Source organism: Aphanomyces astaci, assembly GCF_000520075.1.
Source record: "Aphanomyces astaci strain APO3 unplaced genomic scaffold supercont1.16, whole genome shotgun sequence".
NCBI lineage: Eukaryota > Oomycota > Saprolegniomycetes > Saprolegniales > Verrucalvaceae > Aphanomyces > Aphanomyces astaci.
In genome coordinates, this window is record NW_009798279.1 from 339,400 (window position 1) to 364,904 (window position 25,505).

Sequence of the window (25,505 nt, forward strand, 5' to 3'; positions counted from 1 at the left end):
TGACATGCATTATCCGGATGTATCGTTTTCTGTGTTTTTATCCGGATGTACTTTCCACCATGTGACCGGATAAGAGAATTCCGGATAACTTTAACAGTGTGGAAGATTTTGTTTACAATTTGCCAACACCCACATCATGCAGTACGTTGATGGGGCGGGTTGGTGGACAATGCTCATGAGTTACTGGTAACGTAGTAGACAGACTGCGATGGGGTCTCCCTCAAGTCCGGAGAAGAGCCCAGAGAGGATGGATCCGTCTTCTGCGATGGCCTCGGTACGGTCAGAGTATGAAAACGAAGCAGCCATGTGAACGATGAGGGTTGTAGGAAGGCTTGTCCCTGGATGCGCTCGGATCCGAGGACTCGGTCCTGAACAACTTGGATCCACGCTTCTTTACGCAGCACTTCGACCCTGTCCAGCACATGCTGGTATGCTTGTCGTGACGCCATTGATCGTGTCATATACCCATCCCTGTGCAGGAGTCGCTTCCCACCAACCCGTTTGCCCTCATCGACCATTTGCAATCTGAAATTGGCGCGATGGACATTGCCAAGGATGTGGTCACGTCCAAACTGGCTGAAGAAATCCAGCGCAACTACCACACGTTCATCCAAGGTCCGTTGCATCATCCTTCGATCCCGATGATTCACCGCATCGTCGCACATGACATCAACACCACCCAGGGATGAACCACGTGCAGGAAGTGGACTTGGACTTGGCGCAGGCGTTGATCCAGGTCAAGAATGGGCGGCGGCTGCTGGCCATTCACAAGAAGGACTTGGTCATGAGTCACTTGGAACTTGTCAAACTCCGACGCAATCGCGACCGCGTGCACACGGTCTGCCTCCCGCATTCTGTTTTCGTCCGTCCTGTTGCTCAGCCACTTCTTCTTATCTGTTAGATTGTCGACCACGCCTCAAGCATCCTCGACTGCTTCAAGCACGAACAAGACATGGTCGCTGCGGTCCACGACAAGGCGTTCGAGCGCGCCGTGCGCGTCTGCGCGGCCCTGCGACACAGGGCGACCCACCTCCACCAGTTCTCCGTCCTGAAACAGTGTATCCAGCGCATGCACCTAGCGCTGCCAGAGCTCCGCCAGCATTTTCACAGCGTACGCTCGATATCTCTCTCTCTATGGCCAATCTATCAACCATCGAACGCAGGCACTTGGAGACCTGCTCGTGTCTTTCGATGGCCACGTGTACGACGAACTGCTCCGTGCGCTGGCTGCGCTGGACGCCCATCTGTCCTCCTCCTCACCTTCCAAGGGCACGCCGCCTACTGGACGTTCGCCGATGCGGGCAGTCGTCGGCACCGATGACGTGGTCCGCGTGGTGGTGGCGGCGATGGACGAGCTGACGCGCGGCGCCGTGGCCAACCTGTTGGACACGACGTCCACTGGGGCTTCCATTGCGATGGTACACACTGCTAGTACATTGCATTTTGTCTGTCGGCTATCCTGGCTTAGAGGTATCGTGATTGTGCTTACAAAATGTAGGTTGTGGACGCCGTGTTGAACGTGTACGAATTGCTGGCGTCGTTGCTGCACAACTTGGACTTGTTTGAGCAATGGCATGAGAAACGTGGTGAAAGGGATGACGCGGCAGCTGCCGACGCATTCCGCCAGGTCCGGCCGCTTATGTGGGAGTCGCTGCAACGTCGGATGGGCGATGCATGGACCCGACTCACGTGGCCAAATGGTAGGCTTAAAATATGTGGTGTTTTATCTATATATATATATACATCTGGTGTAGAAATATGTACAGATATATATATATATATATATATATATACAGTATATATATATGTTGTTCCATATATATATATATATATATATATATACAGTATATATATATGTTGTTCCATATATATATATATATATGATTTGTCCCCTATATTATAGACACCAAGGTGGAGCATGTGGTGGGGCTGACACACGCGACGGAAACGCTGGTGGCGATGGGCATGGACTTTGCTAAGACCAGCAGCACCGACATGATACAAGGCAACACGTACGTTCATAGTAGTTCGTAGTAGTACATACTAGATAGACTACTACTACTAGTATGGCACATGACAGGGTGGCGGTAGGTTGCAGAGCGCGTTCGTAGGGACGGTGCTGGTGTTTCTGACAGAGTTGCTGCACGACAATATGGAGCTGATGCGCATGATGATGGACACGGAGAAGTGGGAGCGCTTGTCCGTCGACACTGCAAACAACATATGGAGGCTGTTGGAGTCCCGCAGTGGGTTTACATTGACCCAGCCCATTCCGCCATGCCCATCATCATCATCGCCCCGTACACCAACGGCGTGGTGGAATCCATTTCAAGGCGGCGCCGCCCGTTCGCGCTACATTAACGTGCCGTCGATGGAAAAGTTCGTAGCAACTTGCGGACCAACGTGTGAAGCCGACGACCAAGCACCCACGCACCAGATGAACGTGAATGCAACGCCCGACGAACAAGAGCTGTTTGGATCTACGCACGTTGTCACATGGTCCACGTACTCTGGATTTCTACGGTATACAAGTTGACTGATGTGGATAATCTGAGGGGTTGATGTTGAGATATGCGACAGCGTGTGTGGCCAGTACGTCAAGTGGGTGCACGAGATGGCGTGGGTGCGCACCCATCTGTATGCACACCTCTTGGCCGTGTTCGAGTTCAACTTGTACACAATCTTCCGACGATGCTGCCCCGATGCCAGCATCAGCCGCCTCTTGGCGCGCCAGACGCCCACAGACCTGGCATGCCACCACCTCCGCGACTGGGTCCTCGTCCAGAACCAGCAGAACCACCCGCCGCATCATCTGCCTCCCGACGGTCCATCAGACGACGACACCCTTGTGCGCCGCATCGTGGCCGTCGAATCCGTTGCGTTTCAATGGCACGTGCTGTCGACGATCATCGCTGCTCACGACCAACAGCGTCACGACGTGTTGGCGCTGGTCGTGCACGAAGCGCGGGCGTACGTGTACGCGGGTCTCGTGCCCCAAGCCATTCATGCGGCGGGCATCCCGCGCCTGATTGAGCATGCGACGTGGGACGTCGTCGGTACCCGGCACAACGAGTACGTGGTCACCCTCGTACGCCACTGCGGTCTCTTCTGGGGTAAGTTTACTTGAAAAGTGAATATGATATTGCTTTTACCCAAAATTGGGTTGATTTTTGGGTGCTGATTCTTTGCCAAATCTATCCATCGATCGATATAGATAGATTTGTCCTGATGCTTTTGTATGTCAAGATCGTCCAGTATCACACTAATTTCAATCACACACTAATTCGATGTTGAATTGGTCGAAGAGAGGATGATTTGATTGGCTAGTTGATCCGTAATCTGGGTTTTGATTGGTCGTATATCGATTGTCTGCTGATTTGGGTATTCATTGGATTGACCAATTTCGAATCGACTTGACAATATGATGGCTTTGACAGGAACTCTGCAAGGCAGCGCGGTGCCCGTGGCCGTGCGAGATGAATTGTGGGCGGTGGTCGTGCGCGCCGTGATGGAAGCGCTGGTCGACGGGTACGCGAACGTCAAGAAATGCTCGGCGGAGGGCCGCGCGCTCATGTCCATGGACCTCATGGCGTTACAAAATGGGTTGGACCTGATCAACCATACTGTCAGGTACTACTCGACTAGTACTACTAGTATTACTAGTACTACTTCATGATGATGGCTAGTAATAACCAGTCGAGTGAGCACCGATGGGGACGCGCGTACGTGCACAATTACATCAAAGCGTATTACTTTCAAGAACCCGAGCTGCTCGCGTTCATCGACGCCAACAAAGTACGCCTTGTGAAAATCTCGAAATATAGTCGTTTTTTGAAATATATATATGTGACACGGTGCCTAGGGACGGTATCGCAAGGCGCATTTGGTCCGATTGGCCACGGACGGAGTGTGCGGCAACCTCCGGAAACCTGCGCAGAAGGACCTCCTGCACAAGATTGAACAGCTGTACAGAGACGCCAAGATCGAGTCCATTGCGTCCATCAACCAAGGCAATTGTAGTCCTAGTACCTCCACTAGAAGTACTAGTACTACTACTACTAGTAGCCCTACCACAATGTCAACCTAACACATGTACCAAGTTCAGTCGGTTCTCGTGTCATCCGCAAACCACGGGATCCAAAGAAAGTCAAAATCTTCAGTTTAATTTACAGCATAACGATGCCGACTACAACAGTATCGCAGACGACGCCATCACAACCTCCACGGGCCAGCAGTCCTCTTTCGACGTCCCCCCACTCTGGCTTTGCTTTGTATCTTGGGGAATGGTGGCGGGGGGGGGGGTTCGCTTGTTAGCCAGACACACGCCGACGCCTGCCAGCAGAATCGCCCAGAGGAGCCATACATACGGCAGCAGCAGCGTCAGCTTGAGGCCACGGCGGTCGTGCGCGCAGTCTGGATGCAGCACCTCGTCATTCGGAATGGTGCGGCACTGCGGCGCATGGAAGTCTTTGAACATGCCGAGGACGATGGGGGATGGCACGTCGCCTAGTAAGTGCGACATCATCGTGTTGATGCCGAGCGCGAGGCCGCGCTTCCGCTTCTCCACCGACAGAAGAAGAGCCACGATGGACGCGGGGACGCACCCAAAGAGGAAGGTGAGGGCGACCGCCAGCAGCACCATGCTCACCATGTTCAGGTCCTGGTCCAGGCATACCCACGACATGAGAAGGACAGAGGTGCCGACGACAAGGAAGGCCACGGCTTGGCGCGTGGCCATGCCGAGGCGGAACAGCTCGTCGTCGGCGCCGGTGCAGCTACGGTCCAACAGGTACCCGCCAAGCAGCGTCCCGATCGTACCCGCTACGACGATGATGCTGCCGAAGACCATCGCCGCCGAGCTTTCTTCGAACAAGCCGAGCCCGATCAGCAGCGACGGACCGAATGCGGCCAGCCCCGAGATGCTAAACACGTACGCAGACGACCCGAGCGACATGATCATGAAGAGCCGATTCTGGAGGATGCCGCCCAGCTCCTTGACGAACGAAATCGGCTCCATGTGCTGGTGTCCGCTAGGGAGGTCGAATTTCGCTGGGATGCAAAACATGCACAAAAGCACGAGGGGGATCATAGCCAGGCCTTCCGTGTAGTACGCCCACGGCCATCGAAGAGCTGACGTCGCGAACAACGCGCTGTAAAAGTAGCCGGCGGCGGTGCCGAGCGTGATGCCACAGTAGAAGATGCCGAGCCACGACGTGCGTTTCGAAGGTGGCGCAAAGTCTTCGATGAAGGAAGGGACAATGGCCTGGAAGGAAGATTCGCCGATGCCACTGAGGACGCGACCGGCGAAGAGAAGACCGAGGCTGTGCGTAGGTTCCGCCAGCCCACAAAGCAGCATGGCGAGGATCCAAATGGACAGCCCCACCGAGATGAGAAGGAATGGGCGGCAGTGGATCGCCCAGTAGCCGAATGGGATGCTGAAGATGGAGTAACCTGCGATGAAGGCCGACACGAGCAAACCGAGGTACATGTTTTCGTGTGCGAGTGACATGTCGGGGATGCCCATGATGCACGTCGTAATGAAGCTCTGGAATTGGATCGGGGAGCCTGGGATGATGCCTCGATCCACGTAGTTTAGGAGGTTGATCAAGCACAGCAGAAAGAAGATGGAGCCGGCGTTCGGAAGCTTCATGGCTCTCTGTGTCGGCGAATCTGTCAAGGAGCGCCTTGACAGATTCACAAGATTGCGTCGTAGCTTGGAATTTGTATACCATACAACACTGAGGCTATTTACTCCGGATACAAGGTCACGTATATCCGGATGGTATTTTGTGTATCCGTAGATGCACCTTGCTTGTTTTGAAATGAGTGCCGAAGTCAACGAGGCGTTGTCGGCGCCGCGCAACGTCGTGTCCATCGAAGTGTTCTCAGGTACATGCGACATAATAGATAGGCCAGTTGAAACGTTTGAATGATTTTGCGTATAGAGCTACCGCTTACGGACACAGGAAGACCTGAGTTGTGGCCGTCCGAGGTGGAAGTGTACAGTGAATCGCATGTAAGCCTCTACGACGGCAACGTCAAGTCCGTCTATTCCCGAGGGCGCTGTGTGATCACCACACATCGGCTGCTTTGGTTGAGCGAAGCGAAACGCACGCACATCTACATGTGTTTGTCGGCGATCGACCGCTTGAGCAAGGTACAGACAGTACTTACCTGTTCATGTGGATGTCGTATCGACACCATGCATACTTGTAGGAATCCGGGTTCCTCTCGCGCTCGTCCAAGATCCGCGTCGATTATCTGTGGCAGACGAGCGAGTCCAAGTTCCTGAAGCTTTCGTTCAAGACGGGCGGTCGGGACGAATTCTTTAGTCCGTTCGAGGCGGCGATGGCGCGAAAAGCATGGGCGGACACGAAGGCGCCGAGTGCGCTCGCGGACCGTCGGTTGCAACAGACGCGGCAATTCGACGCAAGTGCCGCGGGGATCGGTGGGATCATGCAGCGGCGCCAAGACGAGCAGAAACATACGTCGGAGCTCACGACGCAGTCGTTTTCCGACTTGCATGCACTCATGGACAAGGCCAAAGACATGGTAAAAAACCCCAACAATCAACGTTCTTTGTCCACGACCATCACTCGTTCGAGTGTAGGTCGGGCTCATCGAGCGATATGTGGCCACAAGCAATGCGGCGACTTCGGCCGACGCCGCCGACGCGGCTCCTTCCACGGACGACGTCAGTGAGATGCAATCGGTGCTGCTCAACATGGGCATTGCGTCCCCTGTGACCCGCGAGAACTCTGGCGACGCGTACCACGTCCAGCTGGCGCGGCAGCTCGCGTCGTTCGTCAAGCTGCCTCTGGACGCGTCCGGCGGCATCTTGACGCTGTCGGACATCTACTGTCTCTTCAACCGCGCCAGAGGGTCCGAGCTCATCTCTCCCGAGGACTTGTATCATGCCGCCGCCCTGCAGAAGCCGCTCCACCTGGGCATTCACATGCGCAAGTTTGACGGCGGACTCATCGTGCTCCAAGCAGGTACGTTCACACCTCATGCATGCTCGTTGTCGTCATATGCAGAAACATGGTGTGACTAGATTCACACAACGAAGACCGCGTGGCCACGAGACTGGAGACCCTCGCGACAGCGGCCGCCGACGGATGCGTGACGTCCGCCGACGTGTCGCGCGCGTTCAAGATCTCGCTCCCGCTCGCCGTGGAATACCTCAAGGTACGTACATATCACGTGATGATGATGATCATGTTCATGTACCGAAGGAATCCCACACTATTTGTAGGTCGCCGAGCAAAAGGGCAAGTTGTGTCGGGACGATACGTTTGAAGGGCTCCTGTTTTACCCGAATCGGTTCCCATCGTTTGTGGATCAACTATCGTCGTGACACGAGTGGGAAGTGTAGAGATATGGACGAAGAATGGCAAGTTGGTTACTTAAGTGATACGGCGGAACGCAATATGGATGGTGGGATGAATATATACAGCACAGCATATGGATGATCGTGGCGCTGGAAAGGAGCATACGTAGTTAGCGGCCGTGGCGGTTGCAGTCGACACGGCGGGGACAAGGACGTTGAGATCTTTCGAGAGTCTTTTCAGAGAACGATCCACGTTGTTTGATGGTTGAAGCAGGGTCGGGGTCATTCACGGGAGAGAGAGGGGGGTTCTTGTCGTCGTAAGGACGTGTGTTCGTGGCGGCATGTGCGAGGGCATCGTGGAAGGCGAGGAGTTCCTTCTTGCGCAGCGTGATCTTCTTGATGTCGTCGATGGACGTAAACCCGTTCGCGGCACGCTGGTCGAGGATGCGATCGGCCACAAGAGGCGAAATGTCGAGAGCTTCCACGAGGGAGTCCTTGGACGCGGTCCGGAGAAAGTGCAGCGCGGCGGTGTCGGTAGCAAGTTCAGAAGCTGTGCCCATGACTTAGTAATTTGAAGAATGACGAACCATTTGGAAATAGACTGATCTTTCCACAGTCGAAGAAGTCACAACTTCAACATGACGGATTGTACTAGGGGTCACGCCGAGGACCGCTGGAAGCGGCGCCGTTCGTCATGCATATGACGGACGCATGATCATGTTTGTCGCGTGGAGAAGGACCTTGGCCAGGACTAGGAGGAGGAACCGACGAAGCGCTCGGGAGATGACTACACGTCGCGTCGCTCGGTTGTGCTCGAAATAAATCTGACCAATCAAAACACGCGATTCTTAAAGAATTGGACCAATCGTAGAGCGGGATCCTAGATATGAAACCGCCACGATAGCTGAATATTGTAACTGGCATCAAAAGGCTGCATTTTGACGCCTCTCGCAGGCTGTGTCACAGCGAGAACAAGCAGCGTAATGGCCTCATTGCGGTCATGGTTGCTACGGACTCTTGTTATTAACCACACGAGTAGCGACAACCGGTAGTCGAACGTTTGGTTGGGTTGAGACATCGTTTGGCCATGACGTCCATTAGTGTATGAAGGAGAGGTTTCTATCACACCCATGCCGCCCACTACATCGGGCACAAGGATCTCCTGCGATTTGACGACACACCTCCGTTACTGAGTGTTTCCCCAGCTAAAAAGTCCCCCTGCAACCCCACAAACAACCGATTCAATCAACCAGTGGGCCATCATTTAATCTGTGAGCTATGATCGTTTGGTCAATGCCAAGTGAAACCCCCACATCCATCGTTCGCACAACGGACTAGCCACCCACCAATGATCAATCGAGTTGACTCCGCTGTCAATGACAGTAGGCTATTTCGAGAACTATAGGCGAGTATTTCTGGATCCCTTTCACTGCTATTTTGATCATGTCATGTGTCTGTCATCGCCACGGTTGGAGTGGCGAGTACGCACAGATTTCCGCAACTTCATCGTCCGGACTAATTATAGCTGGTTCATGTGAGTCCCACCATCCCGTCAAGCCTTCCTCCATTCGTCATTTCGACATGACGGCCTCACCTCCTGACAACAACGATGTCAACGGCATCACGCTCGACCAAACCTACGTGAACGGCAGCGGGGGTGGCAAAGGGGGCGCTGAGGCGACGGCGGCAGCCCCCGCCACAAGGTCGTTGTCGCTCAAAGTGAACGTCCTCACAGGACTCGTCGTGCTGGTGTTCCTCCAACTCATCGCGCTATGGATTCTCGTCTTCATGTACCACGTGCCCATCGATTCGTTGAAGCTATCGAACGACATCTTCAAGACCAGCGACGCCCTCAAGGACAAGCCCTTGAGTTTCGGCCCCGACGGCATGCTCCGGGCGGGGGCTGGCACCACCGCGTACTTGGACGCCGGCGTGTTGCCCTCGGACGCTATCCAGTACGTCCAGCTCGCGCGCCTACCTTCGGCGACCACGTCGTCGTCGGTGCTGTTCTCGTACTACCTGCCCACGAAGTCACAGACGGTGGTCACGACCGCGACCGCTGCGGCCGACAAGTCGCTCATCGTCGCCGACGTCAAGACGGCCAACATCGTGACCAACCAAATCCGCGGTACCGCCATCCTCAGTGGCACTGCGGCAGTCCTCCTCGAACAAACTTCGTCGGGAGCAGTGTTCGTGACGCCGGCCGTACTTAGCCCGTCATCCGTGGACGTCGTGCCCGCGAACCGAGTGGCGGTGACCACCGGCTCCGTGTCCAACGCCATCGGGGCCATCTCACCCACCCAATTCGCCGTCTCGTACTTTGACGCGTACAACGCTACTGGTCTGTGGTACCAGAACGTCGTCGGGGGCACCCTCCACGCGGACGGCACGGTCGCCCTCTCGTCGCCGCCCCTTCGTTTCGGCGACGCCAACTTTGACGACGCGACGACGCAAACAAGCCAGAGCGTCACGTTTGCCAAGCCCGTGGGGATCAGCAGTACCCCCGGCACCTTCTTGCAGCCGTGGTGGACGCCCACCGCGTCGGGGTCCAACAAGGGACTGTGCTTGCTCCTGGGCCAAACCAACGCCACCGCCACCGTCAAAGTCTCGGAAGTGTGCAACGACCAGTTCACCCCGTCCAGCTTTGTCGATATCTCCGTCGTGGCGCCCGCCACGGCGGTCATTGCGCTCTACAACTCCAAGGCCAACGCCGCCTTGACGCTGCTGCTCGTGGAAGTCTTTGGCTCCAATGTATTCTTCCGCAGCTCGTTCGTGCTCGAAGAGTCGGCTGGGGAGTTCGACTTTGGCTCGTTCTACTCGTGGTACCCGGCGCCCAGCCTTGCGCTCGTCGGACCCGGCCGCCTCGCCGTCGCCTTCCTCAACGCCAACCGCCGAGGCCAGCCACACACACAGCTCTTCTCGATCCGCGACGGACGCATTGACCCTGTTACCCCCCTCATCCGCGTCTCCAAGGACGACTTCTCCCTGGCTGGGCATGGTGTGAACCAAACGAGTGGAGCCGTGACCATCGCGGCTGCTGCGGTGTCGCCTGAAGCGTATGTTGTGGCCTTTGGGGGCCAGTTGGATGCGCTGTCCCCCAAGCGCCTCACGCTCGTCGAGTCGTTCGGTCCGCTTGTGGGCATCGGAGCCAAGGGCGTGGTGGTGCAAGGGGCGGTGAAGGTCGGCACGGGGCTCACGGTCGGATCAGTGTACTACACGACCACGCGCGGCGACATCGTCGAAGGTCCCCCCGGCGGCTCAGTCGTATACTTTAGCAACAATGCCACGGCGGTGGCCGACTCGCGCTTGGGTGTGGCCGTGGACTCGAAGGCCATTTACATTGCCCCGAGCCCTACTAAATAAGCAACAAGATAATACACGTCTACATTTGCTGCATTGAAGGACAGAGTGTGGATCACGCAAGGATCAAATGTTCGTTTTGGTAGACCTGGGAGCACACATAAACATTTTGCTCGTTCGAAAGCAACTGCTTGTCGAAACCCATCCCATCGGCGGTACAATTCGCCTTGATGTGTGACGGCGACTAATTCACCATACTCAAATGTTCCCTTTGAAGAAGCGGATTGCACCTCTTGTGAATCATAGGGTTAGCGTCGATCGCAGAAGGTTTAGTCCATAGCACGTTTCCACAACACGGTAGGCATCGGAATGACTTCGAGCTCTTTGTCAGCGCAGGTTTGCTCGAGTAGTTCACACTCGAAGGTGCGACGTGGATGGTTGTTGGCTTGCATTCAACGGCAATCTTGTTTCTTCGACAGTTTGTGATGCCAGGAGGGTTCGCATACTTGGCGTCACCATTCGTCGTCGGGCTTGTTACCCTCGGCGAATGCAAACAAGTCGACCGTGCCTGTGGAGACGCGAGTGTGGTAGATCTTCAGTTCCTTAAGATCAACAGGCGTGGTCGAGTGCTGATTGTCGACTGGGTGACACCGGGGCACGAAGCGATAAGCACTTGACATCGTATTTTACCGAGCCTATGGGGGGGATCGATCATAAATATTGGCATGCTGGTATCGTTTACTCCGCACCAACATGACATACGGCCCAAGCCAAAGTACACGCAGCACCACCATACATATTCCCTACCCCCGGTGGAACCATTCACGTTTGGACCACTTTTTCTGTTGAGCAGTCGCAGAACCGCCTCGAAGACTCGCTGCTGTGGCGGTCAAGCTACCCCAGGGCCGAGTACGGCATACCACGGAGTCGAGCCATGTTCGATTCGCCTTTTACGACCCTGCCCTACCGCACGCCCATCATGCTACCTCCCCCGATCGCTCAGGACATTTGAGGATGTGTGTGACAGTAGTAGGTCATTACGAGTCAGAAGTCGTGACACCCCAAGGGCTACTGTAGAACCATGTATCGATGATATCAGCTGTACTATGCTACCTACACAATTATAATCTTAATCGTGGCGAGCGTTTCACTCTATGGCAGTTTTGCGCACCAGTTACCATTAACACCTCGACGGCCTTTGAACGATGCCATCCAGCGGCGGGGGCAAGGTGTACTATGTCACGCGCAAGGTGCGCGGTGGTGCGCAGCTGGGCAAGGCGGTGAAGGGGTCGAGCAAGGACAAGAAGGGCAAGAAGGACGGCAAGGGCATGACGGACGAGGAGCGGCGGCTCGCGGATTCGATCAACCGGCTCGAGATGAGCGACTACTTGAAGAAACTGGCCGTGACCAAGAAGGCGCAGCTCAAGGAGTTTATGGAGAAGGAGCAAAAGATCTCCAAGATGAACAAACTCAAGATTCAGAACCACTGGCGCAAGATCATGCGCCTCGTCAAGGTCGAAGCTCTGCGAAAAGACGTCGAGATCAAGTCCCAGAACCACGAGCGCGACGTGGACCGCAAGGACGCGATCATCCAAATGCTGGACCGCGACCTGGAAGAGGCCGAGGAGCAGTTCCAGATGGCGCTGCGGTCGCATCTGTTGAACGTCGATCATCTGATCGACCTCCAGGACGGCCGCCTCTTGGGGCTCGAAGACGAGTTTGAAAAGGATCTGCACGCGTTGGAGCGTGAGTTTAGCGTCGAGCGCGACAAAATTCACAAGCAAGTACGTTCGTTAGTTGTTCGTTGTTGCTAGTTAGTTGATGGTAACGTTAATGGGGGTATGCATGCAGCACACGGTGGAGAAGAACGAGCTGCTCAGCATCATGAGGGCGGTGGAGACTCAAGAAAAGGAGCGCGAGGCTGAGGCGAGGCAAGAGCATGAACAGCTGCGCGAAGAAATCCGCAACAAAAACCTCGAAGACATCAACGTGTTGCGTATCACGCTGGACAGGTAAATCGCACTACCATTCTTCTTGCCTTCGAAAGTATATCCGATATATATATCTAATGTATATATACAGTATATACTATATAGTGTATATGTATTGCGAAAGACTAATTCCTGTAATAACTGATAATTTTCATGTAATAACTGATATTTACTTTTAAATTTGTTGAATATACTTCAAATTTGTATGACGCAATGGATTAACAAAATTTTGAGAACGAGTGTCGGCTGGTTGTGAAATATCACCTGTCGGAATATATATACACTATACGGGTATATCTAATGTATGTATAAAGAATACATATCTAATGTATATATACAGTATATATATCTTATGTATATATACAGTATATATATCTTATGTATATATACAGTATATATATCTTATGTATATATACAGTATGTATATCTTATGTATATATATTATATCGACGATGTCGGCGTGGGTTGTAGCAACATTGAAGAGTTGGAGCAACATTTCGAAACGGCACATCTCAATTACTTGCAAAACACGGACCAGCGCACGCAGGATTTCAAGTACTTGACCGCAAAGGACCAAGAGCTGAGCAAGGACATTGAGATCAAGATCCGCAAGATCGAGCGGCTGCAGGCCAACTTGACGCAGTGGCGGACCAAGATTGCACAAAACGTGCGCGAGTGCACGGACCGCAACAAGGCGCTGGAGGAGGAGAAGAGCCAGATCGGCGGCCACTTTCAGTCGCTCAAGGCCAAGATGAACCGCATGCGCGACGAGCACAAGAAGCGCCTCACAACCCTAAGCCACAACGCCCGGGAAACCAACCTTAAGCTGACGGCGTCACAGGAGCTCGCCGAACGCATCCTCAAGCTGGGCGAACTCGCGCGAAAGCTCGAGACCGAGCGCGAGCAGGTGCTGCCGTTCTACCACTCGACCATCGAAGACGCCCAGCAGGCCGCGGACGACGTGAACGCGCTCAAGCAAGGCATCGCCGGTGAGAACGATAAGACGTGGCACGTTCTCATGGAGGTGTGTTTTGAGTGTAGTGGCGACGAGTGGCAGTGGCGCCGTGGACAACCACTTGAAGCTTGGCTTGATCCAGCCGCACGGGAGTTTTGCCACGGGCGAGGCCGTGTCCGAGTGGGAGTACTTGGATTTGTTCTGGAAGCGCTACAACAAGGCGCTGTTGGACGCGATGGCAATTCAAAACGAAAAGGCGCGCGTCGAAGTCGAGAACCGAGAGCTCCAGGCCGTGCTCAAGCAGTACCTGGACGGCATCTCCGTGAACGAGCAAGTCATGAGCAGCATCAACCCCCTCCTCGTCGTGAACGGACGGCTCACGCTCAACCAGAGCAACACGCCCGCCACGACAGAGCTCACCCACACGATTGTCGATGCCAACCACATGGTGTCCACCAACCGAGTATCGGGGCGTCATGCGTAGCAGCATCTTCTCTTGTATATGCGTTCATATGTAGCGAGCTAGTAGAGTACGTAGCCTCGCCTACTATGCGAATCGATCGAGAACAGCTCGTGTTTGCAAGGGTAGTTCATAAATCATAGAATAGCCCACCTTGTGAGTCTCCTTCCGTAGCTTATCCAGCACACGTCCACGGCGAGTTCTGCATGTCAAGTTGTCGGCAACAAGCAAATTCAATAACCCCAAGCTACTCGATAATACTTGCATTATTAGATTGTGGAAATGACCACGGTGGCGTCGTCGGCCGTGCCCACGATGGCTTTGGCCCATTGCGCCAGTTGATCGAGTGGAAAGTCGTCTCCTTGTCTTGTGTTTGTGTTGCGAAACAGTGCCGTCTTGGTCAAGTTGACGTCCTGCCGTAACAAGGACGCGTATCGCCCGAGAAGTTCCGTGTCGAGGTCAATGGACCGGTAGAGTTCGCCCGCCGCCTCCTTGGCAAACGGACTCTGCCGGTTCAGGGGCTGGTCCACGCGGTTGGCCGCGACTTGGGCAATCTCCTGGGCGACCCAGTCCCAGCTCGCGTTGCGGTACTTGCTCACAACTTGGATCGTTTCGATGATTTCGTTGGCGTACAAGTTGTCGGTCACGCCGTCCGTGCACGACACGACTATGTCCCCTGCCTCGAGCTGGTACATTTCGTAGAGCATAGTCGGTTGCGCGGGGGGCGAATGGGGGGACGAATTAGGAGGCACTGACGGCACGCGCAGCGGGCGGTGAAAGCCGAGCATGAGTGAGGCCGACTCGAACACGATTTCCTGGCGGCGCACAACAATCGTCTTGGTGTTGCCCACGTTGATCACGTGCAGCCTTGCGATGGCATCTTTCGGGTGGCGGTGGATGATGGCGATGCCCACGGACGCGGCGGCAGATACGCCCCCGAAGGACGGTACGACCGCTTGGTGGGCAGCGGCGATGCCTTGTACTAGCTTGACTTTGATTTCCCCTGCGACCTGCGGCGAATTGACGCACATTTGAAAGTCGTCGCTTTTGGTGTATTTGGTGAACACGTCCGTGAGTTTGTCCAGCAGCAGCTGCGCAAACTCGGTCGAGTTGGGGGCCCCGTCAATCAACACATGAAGCCCCTCGTCCACAAACGACGCATCGAGGCCCGTGTGCGTGACGTTCCCCTGGCCAAAGCGGTCCACGGGGCCCCGATGCACCATCGCCACAAGCGTCTCCGACACGGACTTGCTGTGGCCACGTCCTTTGGGGCTGCCGTCCACGGCGGGCGTCGAGTCTGTCAGCGGCTTGGGGTCGGTGAACATGTGGGTTAAGGTCGTGCTGATCCGCCGCATGGCTGTGCCCACGGATCCACTGGCATCTCGGGGGATGGCAGAGACGGAGTTGCTCGCGCGGCGGCTGCTGCCGTCTTCGTTGACGTTGATGGGCTCCACCACCGGACACAACGGCGTGGGGGCTACTTGGCTGGAGCTGGGGGTGGAAGTGCTGGGGATGGTCAGGGTCGTGGCCGACACGGACACAGTCATCTCTGAAAACAAGCGTACAAAGCCGGCGCTGATGCGCCGTAGTATGCCGCCTGCGTTGGGCACGGAATGCCGTGGTGCCGAGGAACTGATGACCATTTGATTGACACTGGTCGACGACACCAACGACGGGGGTGGAGTGGCAGATATCGCCCCGTCCCCGGGGGGAGGAGCTTCCCCGATCGCCGCCATTATGTTGGCAATTGGGGTCACCACCGCTCGCTTGATGTTGAAGGACCCGCCCGAGTAGTTGCGGTCATTCGCAGTGATCCGCCGCTTCTTCTGGCCCATCTGAGTCTACCTGCCTCAACGTGAAATCGAGGCGCGGGCTATTTTTAACCACGCAAGTCCACTCCAAGTGCCAAGTCTACAACTCTATTAATATCTACTAACTCGAACATATTGCGTCAAGTGTGCTGCTTGCAATGGTATGCGGATAGTTTTCGATGGCATTTGCGGCACGCTCTGTCTGGTGACGCTGCTTGGTCGTACAATGAAGTGCGATGATGTAGTTGGTTCGAATCGTTCTATCATCTATCGTGAGATGAACTCAACATCAAAACATACCTTGGGTCGTTTGATGTGGTACTTGGCATCAGGCTTCCCAAATAATATATTTCTTGCGACTATCTAAAATGGCGCCTCGGCCAATAGATTTCACGATATTCGACAACCTCGATAATAAATAATTGTTTGGTAATGCAAAATATCGATAATTGCTCAAATATATTACTTCGTATTCCACAAGGGAGTAAACATTCCAATACGATGCATTCGCGCGAAGGAATATGATCATCTCGAAATTCACCGGATGCATGTGTTTTCTATGGTCTGTCATGATGTACGTTGCAACGCTGACAGAAGTGCTATTCATCCATGTTGCTCGTTGGAACAACTAACCTTAACTTCAAGCAGCTGTACTTGCTGTTGGTCCCATTCGGTGACGTTTTGGAGCCAAAAGTTCGTCCGCGTAGCTCAACAGCGTGCTGGGGACTGCAGCAGTGCCCAGGGCCCAACAGGAACATGACCAATGCATCCTCAGCAGCAGTTAGCTCGTGTTCGCGAAGGTGTGTTGAGGATAATTGGACGAAGCTGGAAAATAGATTATCGATATCTACCGGCACAGAAAATAGACTATTGCATCCAACGTCACATTAGAAATAGATTATTTTTGCTATCTTATCTAGATTATTATCATAAAGATATTTTAAGTCCGAAGCCTGCTTGGCATCCTGGCTCCCCATGCGGCGCTTGTGTGCATTTTGTAGCGCTTCGCTTTCTTGGCATTGGTGCATCGTCGGGGGGGGGAATTGCTGCCCACACACAATTGGTCCCGTTCTGGTTGAAACACGGCTTGTACACCTCTTCTTGCGATGTTCTTCGGGTTGGATGTAGCCCCAACATGCCGTCGGCACCACTGAGTACCCTACTCTCCTTTGAATGAGATATGTTTGCGAACGAAGTGTGGTACCGTTGCGCCGTGGGGGTCACGAAGAGGGGGGGACGAGGTATATGTACATATCAATATGACGAAACCAAATGTGCTGCCAGATATATTCATTCCAGTTGGGGTGTCGTAAGAGGAGGGGACTGTGGCAGTGCAATGGTAATTGACTAAATAATTTTGTGCCTTCCTATTATTTATTAATATATCCGTTAGGTTTGGCGACGTGCCCATTCGTATTGATTCGTTTATTCGTCGAAGTTGCAGTGTCCGTGTACAACATACCCACACGACACTTTGGTTACCAAATATAATGGGCACACTATCGTAACGTTACGTCCTTACTATATATACAATCTAATTTATCAATCATATTGTGCTTACTATATATGCTCCACAGCAAATCTAATTTATCAATATCAACATTTCTAGTATATATGCTGAAGAAATACATGATGTGAGCACGTCTATACTTACTACAGTACGATTTAATACTAGTGTATATGATGTCTCTAGTATTTCAACGTGTTAAACTGTTCAGTACAAATGTACTCCCCACCTACTTACTACCTCTAATCATCCTTCTTGCAACTGCACGCGGTTATCTTTCGACGGCATTTGCGGCACGTTCTCTCTGGGGGGGGGCGCGACGCTGCTTGGTTGTAGCGTTGCGGTTGGTACTAGCAAATAACAGTCACTTCTCGACCTAGACACAATTACCGTACCTTGGGTCGCTTGCTGTGGTACTCGGCGTCCTGCTCGTCCATCTTGCGCCTCCTCGAGGCCTGCAGCGCCTTGTTCTCTTCGCATCCCGTGCAGAGGCGCGGGTTTTTGCTGCCCACGCACGAATGATCCCGATCCGACTGCAGCGACGGCTTGCGCGGGTCCCTCTCGTGGTGCTCGACCGGACGGACGTAGTCCCAGTGCGTCGGCACCTCCGAGTACCTACATCTCTTTCAATCACACACATCTAAACATAGCGACGTACCGTTGCGCGACGTGGGTCGTGATGAGCTCCATGTAGTCGTAGATGCCTTCCTTGGACACGAACGCTTCGTACTTTTGCTTGGCCCGCGCCGCCATCTCCCGGCACTCGGCGTCGTGCGCGCGGCACCACGCGATCTTCTCGGCCAAGTCGGACAGATCTTCCTGGATCGGCACGTGGTCTTCCATCGGCACCAGCAGCGGCGTGTACCTTTCAACCATACCCACATATAGACATTCATTTTGAACTACACGAGGATCGTACGTAGTCGAAAACACACCGATTGGACAAAATCATCTCGAAATAACAAAGACGCAGCCAATCAAACACCATATCCTCACTCTCTCTCTACATATATTTATATAGGTGCCGATTGGCTGCGTTATATACAGTATATATATATTTGATGCAGCCGAAACACGTTGATTGGACAAAATAAAAAAAACTCCGCCAATCAAACACCATACCCTCTCTCTCTCTACATATATATATATATCTATATTCAGGGACTCGTACCACATTTCGTCGGCGACACACTTGGACGAGACCTTGAGGATAACGCTGCCGAGGCGCATAAGGAACGCGTACCGGTTGGCGGCGCAGTGCCCCTCGACGTACAAGATGTACTTGAACTTAGACTGTTCGTACATGGGAATGTAGTGCTCTTTGCCCGCCGTGAACTCGCCGCGCCCTTTGAACTTGTCTTTCCGCAGAAATGTCATCGGGTGTCCCGCGATCTTTTTGTCGCGGAGGTTCCACGCCGTGATTTGCGCATCCAAGTACGGCACCGGGTGCACCATGTGGTGGAATTCAGGCTCCTTTTTCCACCTACCCACGAAATATATTCACATATATATAGTGTAAGACATATTTATAAAGACACGTACAAATTGGACAAATACGCTAAATTCAACCGTTGATTCGACTCTTTCGTCGTGCCGCCGCCGGTGGCCGTGCCTCGGAAGAACGCCGTGTCCACTTTGTCTTCCCATGCTTTGTCAAACTTTTTAAAGTTGGACGCCGTAAACAAATCACGCACCGACTACACATTATCGAATATATCAAATAATACGAACCATATGGGCTCGGAACTATATATATATATATATATATATAGACTTGACATATACATGTCGTACCGAAATGCCGTGGTATTTACGATCGCCTTCGCAAAAGCACTCGAAGTTGTTGCGGCAGTACCGATCGTCGCCGCAATTACACTTGTTGCAATGGGTGTGTCTATACATTATATTCGTTCCATGAAATTTGGCCAAATTTATATCCAAAATACGCAAAAATAACCCAAAATAACCCACTATTTTACATCAAACGGTAGTACATGAACGAAGGCGGAAACACGAGGCCCGTGGCGGCTTCCCAGTCTTCCGAGCACGGAAATGGAATGTCGGCGAATCTAATTGCAACATTTATATGTATATATATATATATATGGGACGATTATTCCAGTTTTTAGTGATATATAGATTTGTTGGGTACCGATTGGAAATGTAAAAGCTCATGATGGGAGCGTACGAATTGTATTTGAATTGCTCCAGGGGCAAGTCTTGAGATGGGTCCTTGTCGTCCCGGTCAAAGAGAAACCCGTACGGCTCGGACAAGTTGCTCTACATATACATGTCAATACCGTTCACGATAGTATTACTAGTAGTAGTCCACTAGTAACCTCGTTAGTAGGTGGAAGATATCGAAAACGAACCTTCAAATGCGGGTAATCGCGCTTGTTGATAAAGAATTCACAGTCTGGAATATTGCGGTTCTTGCACGCGTCGTCCAACCTGGTGCAAAATAAATATATATATTTATATGAAATCCAACGTGGTGCAATATATATATTTATTTATATGAAATCCAACCTGGTGCAAGATAAATATATATATATATATATATGAAATCCAACCTGGTGCAAGATAAATATATATTTATATGAAATCCAACGTGGTGCAAAATATATATTTATTTATATGAAATCGAAGAAATGAAAACAAAATTGCAAGACAAATAGTATTATATGGAACGAGGAAGTGTTTCGATTTTATTCTTCCTATATTTTTATATTGCATACAAATCACAAATATCGATAGATGAAGCACCTCGCAACATTTAAAAAACTTCTCTCCGTGCCAATACGATTGGCTAAAACGAACGAAGGTTACAATATGATTGGCTAAAACGGATGAATATGACAAAGGATATCCCTGAAACTTCGATATAATATCATATGTCGCAGGTTCCAGCAATTCTCGGGCGGTTCCTTCAACCAACCTGTGGAGGAAATTATATATATAGAGCATATTACTTCAATCCATACACGATAGCCATACACGCCAAAAAAACAGCAGTTTAAATAGGAATTTGAAACCATGGCTAGCTAAATCCAATCAAAATTGCTCATCAAAGACTAGAGTGACTTCGTACATGTCTCGCAACTGGGACAGGAACTGGTCGCCCCAGTACTGCGTCTCTTCATGGCGGCGCGAGTCCTTGCAGTGCTCATTGCAGATGATGTTGCCGTTGGCCCACCACTTTCGAACGTCCCGAATGATATTTTCACGGCGGTAGTGGTTGCGTTTCTCTACATTTCAAATGGATTTAAAACATCATTTCAAATGGATTTTAAACACCATTTCAAATGGATTTAAAACATCATTTCAAATGGATTTTAAACATCATTTCAAATGGATTTTAAACATCATTTCCAATGGATTTTAAACATCATTTCCAATGGATTGAAATGAACGTACCCCCATAATACGCTTCAAACGTGCCGTCGTCGCTGTCGAATTTTAAAAACTCCGACCAGTTGTTCTCGTAGTCCTTGTTCGCAAATGGCGCAAACAACACGACGCGCCCATTTCGGATCATCACCAAGATACCGCAACGCATGTGGAAGAACAAGTACTTGAGCGTGTGCATTGTGGACTCTCGGTTCGTTTCTCGGTGGAACGGCAGGTCCATGCGCCATTTGATACCCTTCTCGACGTCCGTGTCATGGAAGCGGTTGTCGTTGCGGACTCCCAGATCGGCGGGTGCCTTGAACGGATAATCTTTGTCGACCTTTTCCATGGCCGGAATCAAGATCTTTGCGATCTGCGTCCATGTGACGAGCATCGTGAAGATGTGCTGCAAGTTACGGAAGTCCGGGTTCGATCCTGGCGCGCAATGCTTCTGGACGAACTCTTCGCATTCGCCCTTGGTCGCAAACTTGGGCACGCCACCGCCGTGCGATTCCACCGCAGCTTTCCAAGTCGGATCCGGCTCGTCTTCCCATGCAAAGATGCCGCGGCATCCACGGAAGGGGTCACCATTATCTCCTCTTCTGCGCTTCACATCGCGTTCATTATCATCTTCTCTGCCGCGCTTCGATGCGCCGTAGCTATAGTTGGCCTGGTCATTGTGGTCGCGACGGGACATGCTCTCCGCCGAGCGATTTTTTGATTGTTGCCCCAAAAACCAAAACTCGTTTGTTCGGATAATACTAGTGGTTCCGGATAATGGGGTTATTAACCGGATGTCGCAAACAAAAAAACCACCCTCTACGGTACAGTGTATTCGGATTCGTCCCACACATCAACAAAAAGAAGATGGTCGGTGTGAGGGCGATGGCGATGGCGGCCGCGCTGGGCATGGCTGCGCTGGCCTCTGGTGAGGACACGAACGAGTACGAGTTGAAGGATGAGGTGTTTATCGTGGCCAACACGGTATGTCCTATATGCCATCGACGCTAGGACTGCTCGCGGCGTTCGTGGCGTTGACAACCAAGTCTCTTAGATTCGCCCGTCGGCCAACCCAACCGAGACGTATCACTACTACACGCTGCCGTTCTGTAAACCCAAGGAGCGTCAATGGGACGACCACGACTTGGGGGAGCTGCTCACGGGGAACCGCAAGATCGTGACCGACTACCAGGTGTACTTTGGCATCGACGTACCGTACGGGAAGCTGTGCAAGGTGTCGATGACGCCGGAGACGGTCAAGGCGTTCTCGGACGCGATCGAGGACGACTACGTGTTTGAAATGTACGTGGACAACATCCGTCTGTCGGCGATGGTCGGCCAGGCCGTGCAAAAGGACGCGCCACCGGGGAAGAACGTGCTGGAGCAGCACCTCAACAAGTTCGCAGCGGCCTCGACTTACGACTACTACCTCAACACCCACGTGCACTTTGACATTGCGTACAACGACGCCGACATTGCGTTGGGGTACGTCGACGACACCGAAGTCAAATCCCCCGTGCCCAAGTTCGTGGTACCGTCACTCATGCATACTATATATCCCACCGTCCTCGTTCTCATCTCGTGTAGATTGTGGGGGTCAACATGTCACTGGGAGGGGACAACAAGAAGGCCGATAACTCGGAGTACCAGTACGCGCTGTCGGATCTAAGCAAGAAGGAAGCTTCGTTCACGTACTCTGTCAAGTGGCGCAAGGAGGCGGCGTGGACATGGGAAGACCGCACCGTCAAGGTACTATCTATCACACTATTTATGGTCATACACCAATTCGATGCTTCCGTAGGACCCGCTGTTGCCAGAAGTACTCGAGATCCACTGGCTGTCGATCATCAACTCGTTTGTGCTCGTGATGCTGCTGGTGGCGTTCCTGTCCATCGTCATGTTTCGCATTCTCAAGCAGGACGTGTCCAGGTACGTGTGATAAGTCTCTCCATTTATGACAGGTTCGTTTATGGTTCTATGATAAGTCTCTTCGTCTTTGATAAGTCTCTTCATTTGGATTTATGACAGGTTTATTATGATAAATCTCTTCATTTTGGATTTCTGACAGGTTTATAGGTACATGGACCCCGAGGATGGACTCGATATCAACGAAGAAACGGGGTGGAAGCTAGTCCACGCCGATGTGTTCCGCAACCCGCCGTACCTGGTCGTGTTTTGCGCGTATGTGGGGGCCGGTGCCCAGTTGTTTGCGATGCTGTTTGGGGTGTTGGCGCTGTCGCTCCTGGATGTGTTCCATCCTACCAAGCGCGGCGGCATCATGGCGGCGCTGGCGGTGGCGTACCCGCTCACCGCGAGCATTGGCGGGTACCGGTCGGCGAGCTTGTACAAGCAACTGGGCGGGTACGTCAGTGTCGAGGGCGACATGATTCCAATTACGCTTTGGTGTGTCTGCGACATGGTGTAGGCAGAATTGGGTGTGGAACATTGTCGCATGTGGACTCGTGATCCCCGGGCCGCTCTTGGGGGTGTTTGCGTTCTTAAACACAGTGGCCATCTGGAACGATTCGTCGGCGGCGCTGCCATTTGGCACGATTATGATTCTCATCTGCTTGTTCCTTCTCGTGAACGTCCCCCTTACGATCATTGGCGGGATTGCCGGCCGCAACACCACGAGTAAGTAAAACGACCCCCCCCCTCCTTGTTGTGTTTACCCCCCCACCCCCCTTCTGACAACGACGACGTAGGTGTGTACCAGCCGCCGTGCCGCACCAACAAGATCCCGCGAGAGATTCCGCAGCCCCCGTGGTACAAGGCGCCGTGGGTGCACGTGGTGGCGTCGGGGTGTCTGCCGTACTCGGCCGTGTACATTGAACTGCATCACATATTTGCGGCGATCTGGGGGCGGCAGATCTACACGTTGTTTGGGATTTTGTTTTTGGCGTTCTGGATGCTCGTGGCTGTGACAGCGTTTATGACGATTGCGATGACGTACTTTCAGCTGGTGGGGGAGGACCACCGGTGGTGGTGGCGAAGCTTTTGGAGCGGCGGTGTCACAGGCGTGTTTGTGTTTGCGTACAGCATCTGGTACTTTTACACAAGCACGGACATGGACGGGTTCTTCCAAACCGTCTTCTACTTTGGGTACTCGGCCATCATGAGCTACTGCTTCTTCGTCATGCTCGGCTTCATCGGGTTCCAGTCCGCGTCGGCGTTTGTCTCGACCATCTACCGCTCCATCAAGGTCGAGTAAGCAGCGTGTACCCGCCAAGATAGGTTTTCATGGCCAAGTGAAAGTATACTACCTGTATATACAACCATCATAATCGAATCGTCTTTGGTAGCTACAGTGCAACTTTTACGCAAAGGATTATCCGGACGCTGCTTGACCTGGTCTATACAGATAACAGGTTAACCGTCCAAAAAATATGCTATGGGTGTGTTTTGCCCAATTAATATTTCAAAAATTTGGTTCAATAATGAAATTCGAAGAATTTGGTTGTCATCTTCTAGTATTTTGACTGTCTAGATCAAACTGATAAGAAAATCGGCAAAAATAATAGAAAATTATTTGTCTGGATGCAAAATTTGGAGAATTCAAAGGGTGCGGCTGAAAAAATTTAAAAAATAATATTCTATTTTCTCGCAAAACGGGATTAACCAAAATGCCATTTTCAAAGTGGAGGTAATAGGTCCATTTTATAATATGACGTTTTGGACCTTCTCAACGAGTAAATTACACGCGGAATTATTGGAGTTGGGTTATAAATCTCTTCAAGCAAGACATCTTTCCATTTTGATCAGAATTGTTGAATTCGGTCCCAAAATGGCGTTTTGGCCTCAATATTGTAATATTTCATGTTGCCAGACAAGCCCTCAATATTTTGCCGAATATTGCATATTTCGCCAAAAAATATAGAAATAAGTTCAAGGGACTTATTTTCTGAAAGTTGGCAAGAACTGAAAATTGTCATTTTCTTTCGAAATCTGTTTGATCCAGACAGTAAAAAATAGACCCTTGAACGTGTTCTATATTTTTGGCGAAAAACACGATACTCCCTCCGTTCCAAAATAAGTGCGCGAGTTTTGGGAGGGGGGACATGACCCATCATTAAATTCACAAGGTAAATTGGAAACGTAGTGTCGCCCATTGGAATTCGAAATACTCAACTTTGATTGGCTCATTGGAGAGAGGACACTCAGAGCTCTCTGTTGCTGTGACAATGAGCGGGATATCTCAAGTACTGGGGCCATTGCCCGCGTGCAAAACTTGCATACAAATTTTCATATAAAACATACAATTGCAACTACCATCATTCGCAAAATGACAGCCGAAAGGCGCAACCTTACCAACGAAGAGCGCGAGGCCATCGGCACGACATGATCTCTGCCATGGCTGAAATAGGCATCGACCCAATTAGTGTGGAAGATGACGAGTAAGCGCTCCTACATGTATGCATGTTGGTATTGCGGATGGTCCCTGTGCTCGTTCGTTAGGAGGGTTCTTGAGGTGAGTTGACTGTGAATGTCAGAATTGCTTGAAAACGTGATTTGATTGGTCCTGAGACAATGGTTTCGCATGATTTGATTGGACAAGTGTATCGTTACACCTGTATAAATGCATTCTGAAGTATTTGATCTTAGAGTTTGTGTAGTTTTATTCGAGGAGGCGTACATCACTTTTCTTATTCGCGCACTTATTTTGGAACGGAGTATTTGGCAAAATAATGAATTCTCCAAATTTTGGATCTAGACAGATGATAATTTTTCATTGTTTGCCGATTTCTTCGAAATTGCCAAAAT

General features: G+C 51.9%; 10 protein-coding genes across 17 annotated transcripts; 6 read left to right on the plus strand and 4 right to left on the minus strand.

Moving 5' to 3' along the window:
• The first annotated feature begins 124 nt into the window (after positions 1 to 124).
• Positions 125 to 4,184, plus strand: H257_07597 (hypothetical protein). 3 transcript variants are annotated; one of them, XM_009833175.1, is made up of 14 exons: positions 125 to 141; positions 196 to 274; positions 327 to 428; positions 480 to 615; positions 684 to 838; positions 902 to 1,111; positions 1,164 to 1,418; positions 1,499 to 1,700; positions 1,904 to 2,012; positions 2,092 to 2,523; positions 2,581 to 3,113; positions 3,438 to 3,630; positions 3,687 to 3,795; positions 3,863 to 4,184. In XM_009833175.1, exons 1-14 carry the CDS (start codon positions 137 to 139, stop codon positions 4,085 to 4,087), a joined length of 2,745 nt encoding a protein of 914 aa, XP_009831477.1. In that variant the 5' UTR covers positions 125 to 136; the 3' UTR covers positions 4,088 to 4,184. The 3 variants fall into 3 exon arrangements, with proteins under 3 accessions (XP_009831477.1, XP_009831479.1, XP_009831478.1); XM_009833177.1 differs by having other exon boundaries at positions 2,570 to 3,113; positions 3,438 to 3,795; XM_009833176.1 differs by having other exon boundaries at positions 3,438 to 3,795.
• Positions 4,139 to 5,728, minus strand: H257_07598 (hypothetical protein). The gene has a single exon (XM_009833178.1). It carries the CDS (start codon positions 5,648 to 5,650, stop codon positions 4,187 to 4,189), a length of 1,464 nt encoding a protein of 487 aa, XP_009831480.1. The 5' UTR covers positions 5,651 to 5,728; the 3' UTR covers positions 4,139 to 4,186.
• A 5-nt stretch (positions 5,729 to 5,733) lies between these two features.
• H257_07599 (hypothetical protein) lies at positions 5,734 to 7,935 on the plus strand. Of its 4 annotated transcripts, none has more exons than XM_009833181.1 (6): positions 5,734 to 5,889; positions 5,946 to 6,157; positions 6,217 to 6,552; positions 6,611 to 6,995; positions 7,038 to 7,188; positions 7,256 to 7,935. In XM_009833181.1, exons 1-5 carry the CDS (start codon positions 5,802 to 5,804, stop codon positions 7,052 to 7,054), a joined length of 1,038 nt encoding a protein of 345 aa, XP_009831483.1. In that variant the 5' UTR covers positions 5,734 to 5,801; the 3' UTR covers positions 7,055 to 7,188; positions 7,256 to 7,935. The 4 variants fall into 4 exon arrangements, with proteins under 4 accessions (XP_009831483.1, XP_009831481.1, XP_009831484.1 ...); XM_009833179.1 differs by having other exon boundaries at positions 7,055 to 7,188; XM_009833182.1 differs by lacking the exon at positions 5,734 to 5,889 and having other exon boundaries at positions 5,911 to 6,157.
• H257_07600 (hypothetical protein) lies at positions 7,379 to 7,916 on the minus strand. Its single transcript, XM_009833183.1, has one exon. The coding sequence runs from the start codon at positions 7,888 to 7,890 to the stop codon at positions 7,501 to 7,503; it is 390 nt and encodes a 129-aa protein (XP_009831485.1). The 5' UTR covers positions 7,891 to 7,916; the 3' UTR covers positions 7,379 to 7,500.
• Positions 7,936 to 8,736: 801 nt separating the features above from the next.
• H257_07601 (hypothetical protein) lies at positions 8,737 to 10,726 on the plus strand. The gene has a single exon (XM_009833184.1). The coding sequence runs from the start codon at positions 8,774 to 8,776 to the stop codon at positions 10,691 to 10,693; it is 1,920 nt and encodes a 639-aa protein (XP_009831486.1). The 5' UTR covers positions 8,737 to 8,773; the 3' UTR covers positions 10,694 to 10,726.
• A 389-nt stretch (positions 10,727 to 11,115) lies between these two features.
• Positions 11,116 to 11,642, plus strand: H257_07602 (hypothetical protein; the record flags this gene model as incomplete). The annotated part of the gene is made up of 2 exons (XM_009833185.1): positions 11,116 to 11,217; positions 11,484 to 11,642. The coding sequence occupies 2 exons, from the start codon at positions 11,116 to 11,118 to the stop codon at positions 11,640 to 11,642; spliced, it is 261 nt and encodes an 86-aa protein (XP_009831487.1).
• Positions 11,643 to 11,800: 158 nt separating this feature from the next.
• H257_07603 (hypothetical protein) lies at positions 11,801 to 14,264 on the plus strand. Its single transcript, XM_009833186.1, has 4 exons — positions 11,801 to 12,414; positions 12,482 to 12,642; positions 13,093 to 13,610; positions 13,663 to 14,264. The coding sequence occupies exons 1-4, from the start codon at positions 11,836 to 11,838 to the stop codon at positions 14,058 to 14,060; spliced, it is 1,656 nt and encodes a 551-aa protein (XP_009831488.1). The 5' UTR covers positions 11,801 to 11,835; the 3' UTR covers positions 14,061 to 14,264.
• A 13-nt stretch (positions 14,265 to 14,277) lies between these two features.
• H257_07604 (hypothetical protein) lies at positions 14,278 to 15,902 on the minus strand. Its single transcript, XM_009833187.1, has one exon. It carries the CDS (start codon positions 15,869 to 15,871, stop codon positions 14,306 to 14,308), a length of 1,566 nt encoding a protein of 521 aa, XP_009831489.1. The 5' UTR covers positions 15,872 to 15,902; the 3' UTR covers positions 14,278 to 14,305.
• A 1,617-nt stretch (positions 15,903 to 17,519) lies between these two features.
• Positions 17,520 to 21,471, minus strand: H257_07605 (hypothetical protein). Of its 3 annotated transcripts, XM_009833188.1 has the most exons (11): positions 20,772 to 21,471; positions 20,446 to 20,602; positions 19,727 to 19,805; positions 19,507 to 19,634; positions 19,349 to 19,423; positions 19,149 to 19,248; positions 18,897 to 19,051; positions 18,526 to 18,837; positions 18,013 to 18,219; positions 17,750 to 17,969; positions 17,520 to 17,704 (listed from the first exon to the last, which is right to left on the minus strand). In XM_009833188.1, the coding sequence occupies exons 1-11, from the start codon at positions 21,439 to 21,441 to the stop codon at positions 17,597 to 17,599; spliced, it is 2,211 nt and encodes a 736-aa protein (XP_009831490.1). In that variant the 5' UTR covers positions 21,442 to 21,471; the 3' UTR covers positions 17,520 to 17,596. The 3 variants fall into 3 exon arrangements, with proteins under 3 accessions (XP_009831490.1, XP_009831491.1, XP_009831492.1); XM_009833189.1 differs by having other exon boundaries at positions 17,520 to 17,969; XM_009833190.1 differs by having other exon boundaries at positions 18,013 to 18,837.
• Positions 21,472 to 21,580: 109 nt separating this feature from the next.
• On the plus strand, positions 21,581 to 24,050 carry H257_07606 (hypothetical protein). The gene is made up of 7 exons (XM_009833191.1): positions 21,581 to 21,728; positions 21,799 to 22,275; positions 22,332 to 22,493; positions 22,546 to 22,673; positions 22,821 to 23,105; positions 23,170 to 23,378; positions 23,450 to 24,050. The coding sequence occupies exons 1-7, from the start codon at positions 21,612 to 21,614 to the stop codon at positions 23,953 to 23,955; spliced, it is 1,884 nt and encodes a 627-aa protein (XP_009831493.1). The 5' UTR covers positions 21,581 to 21,611; the 3' UTR covers positions 23,956 to 24,050.
• Positions 24,051 to 25,505: the final 1,455 nt, after the last annotated feature.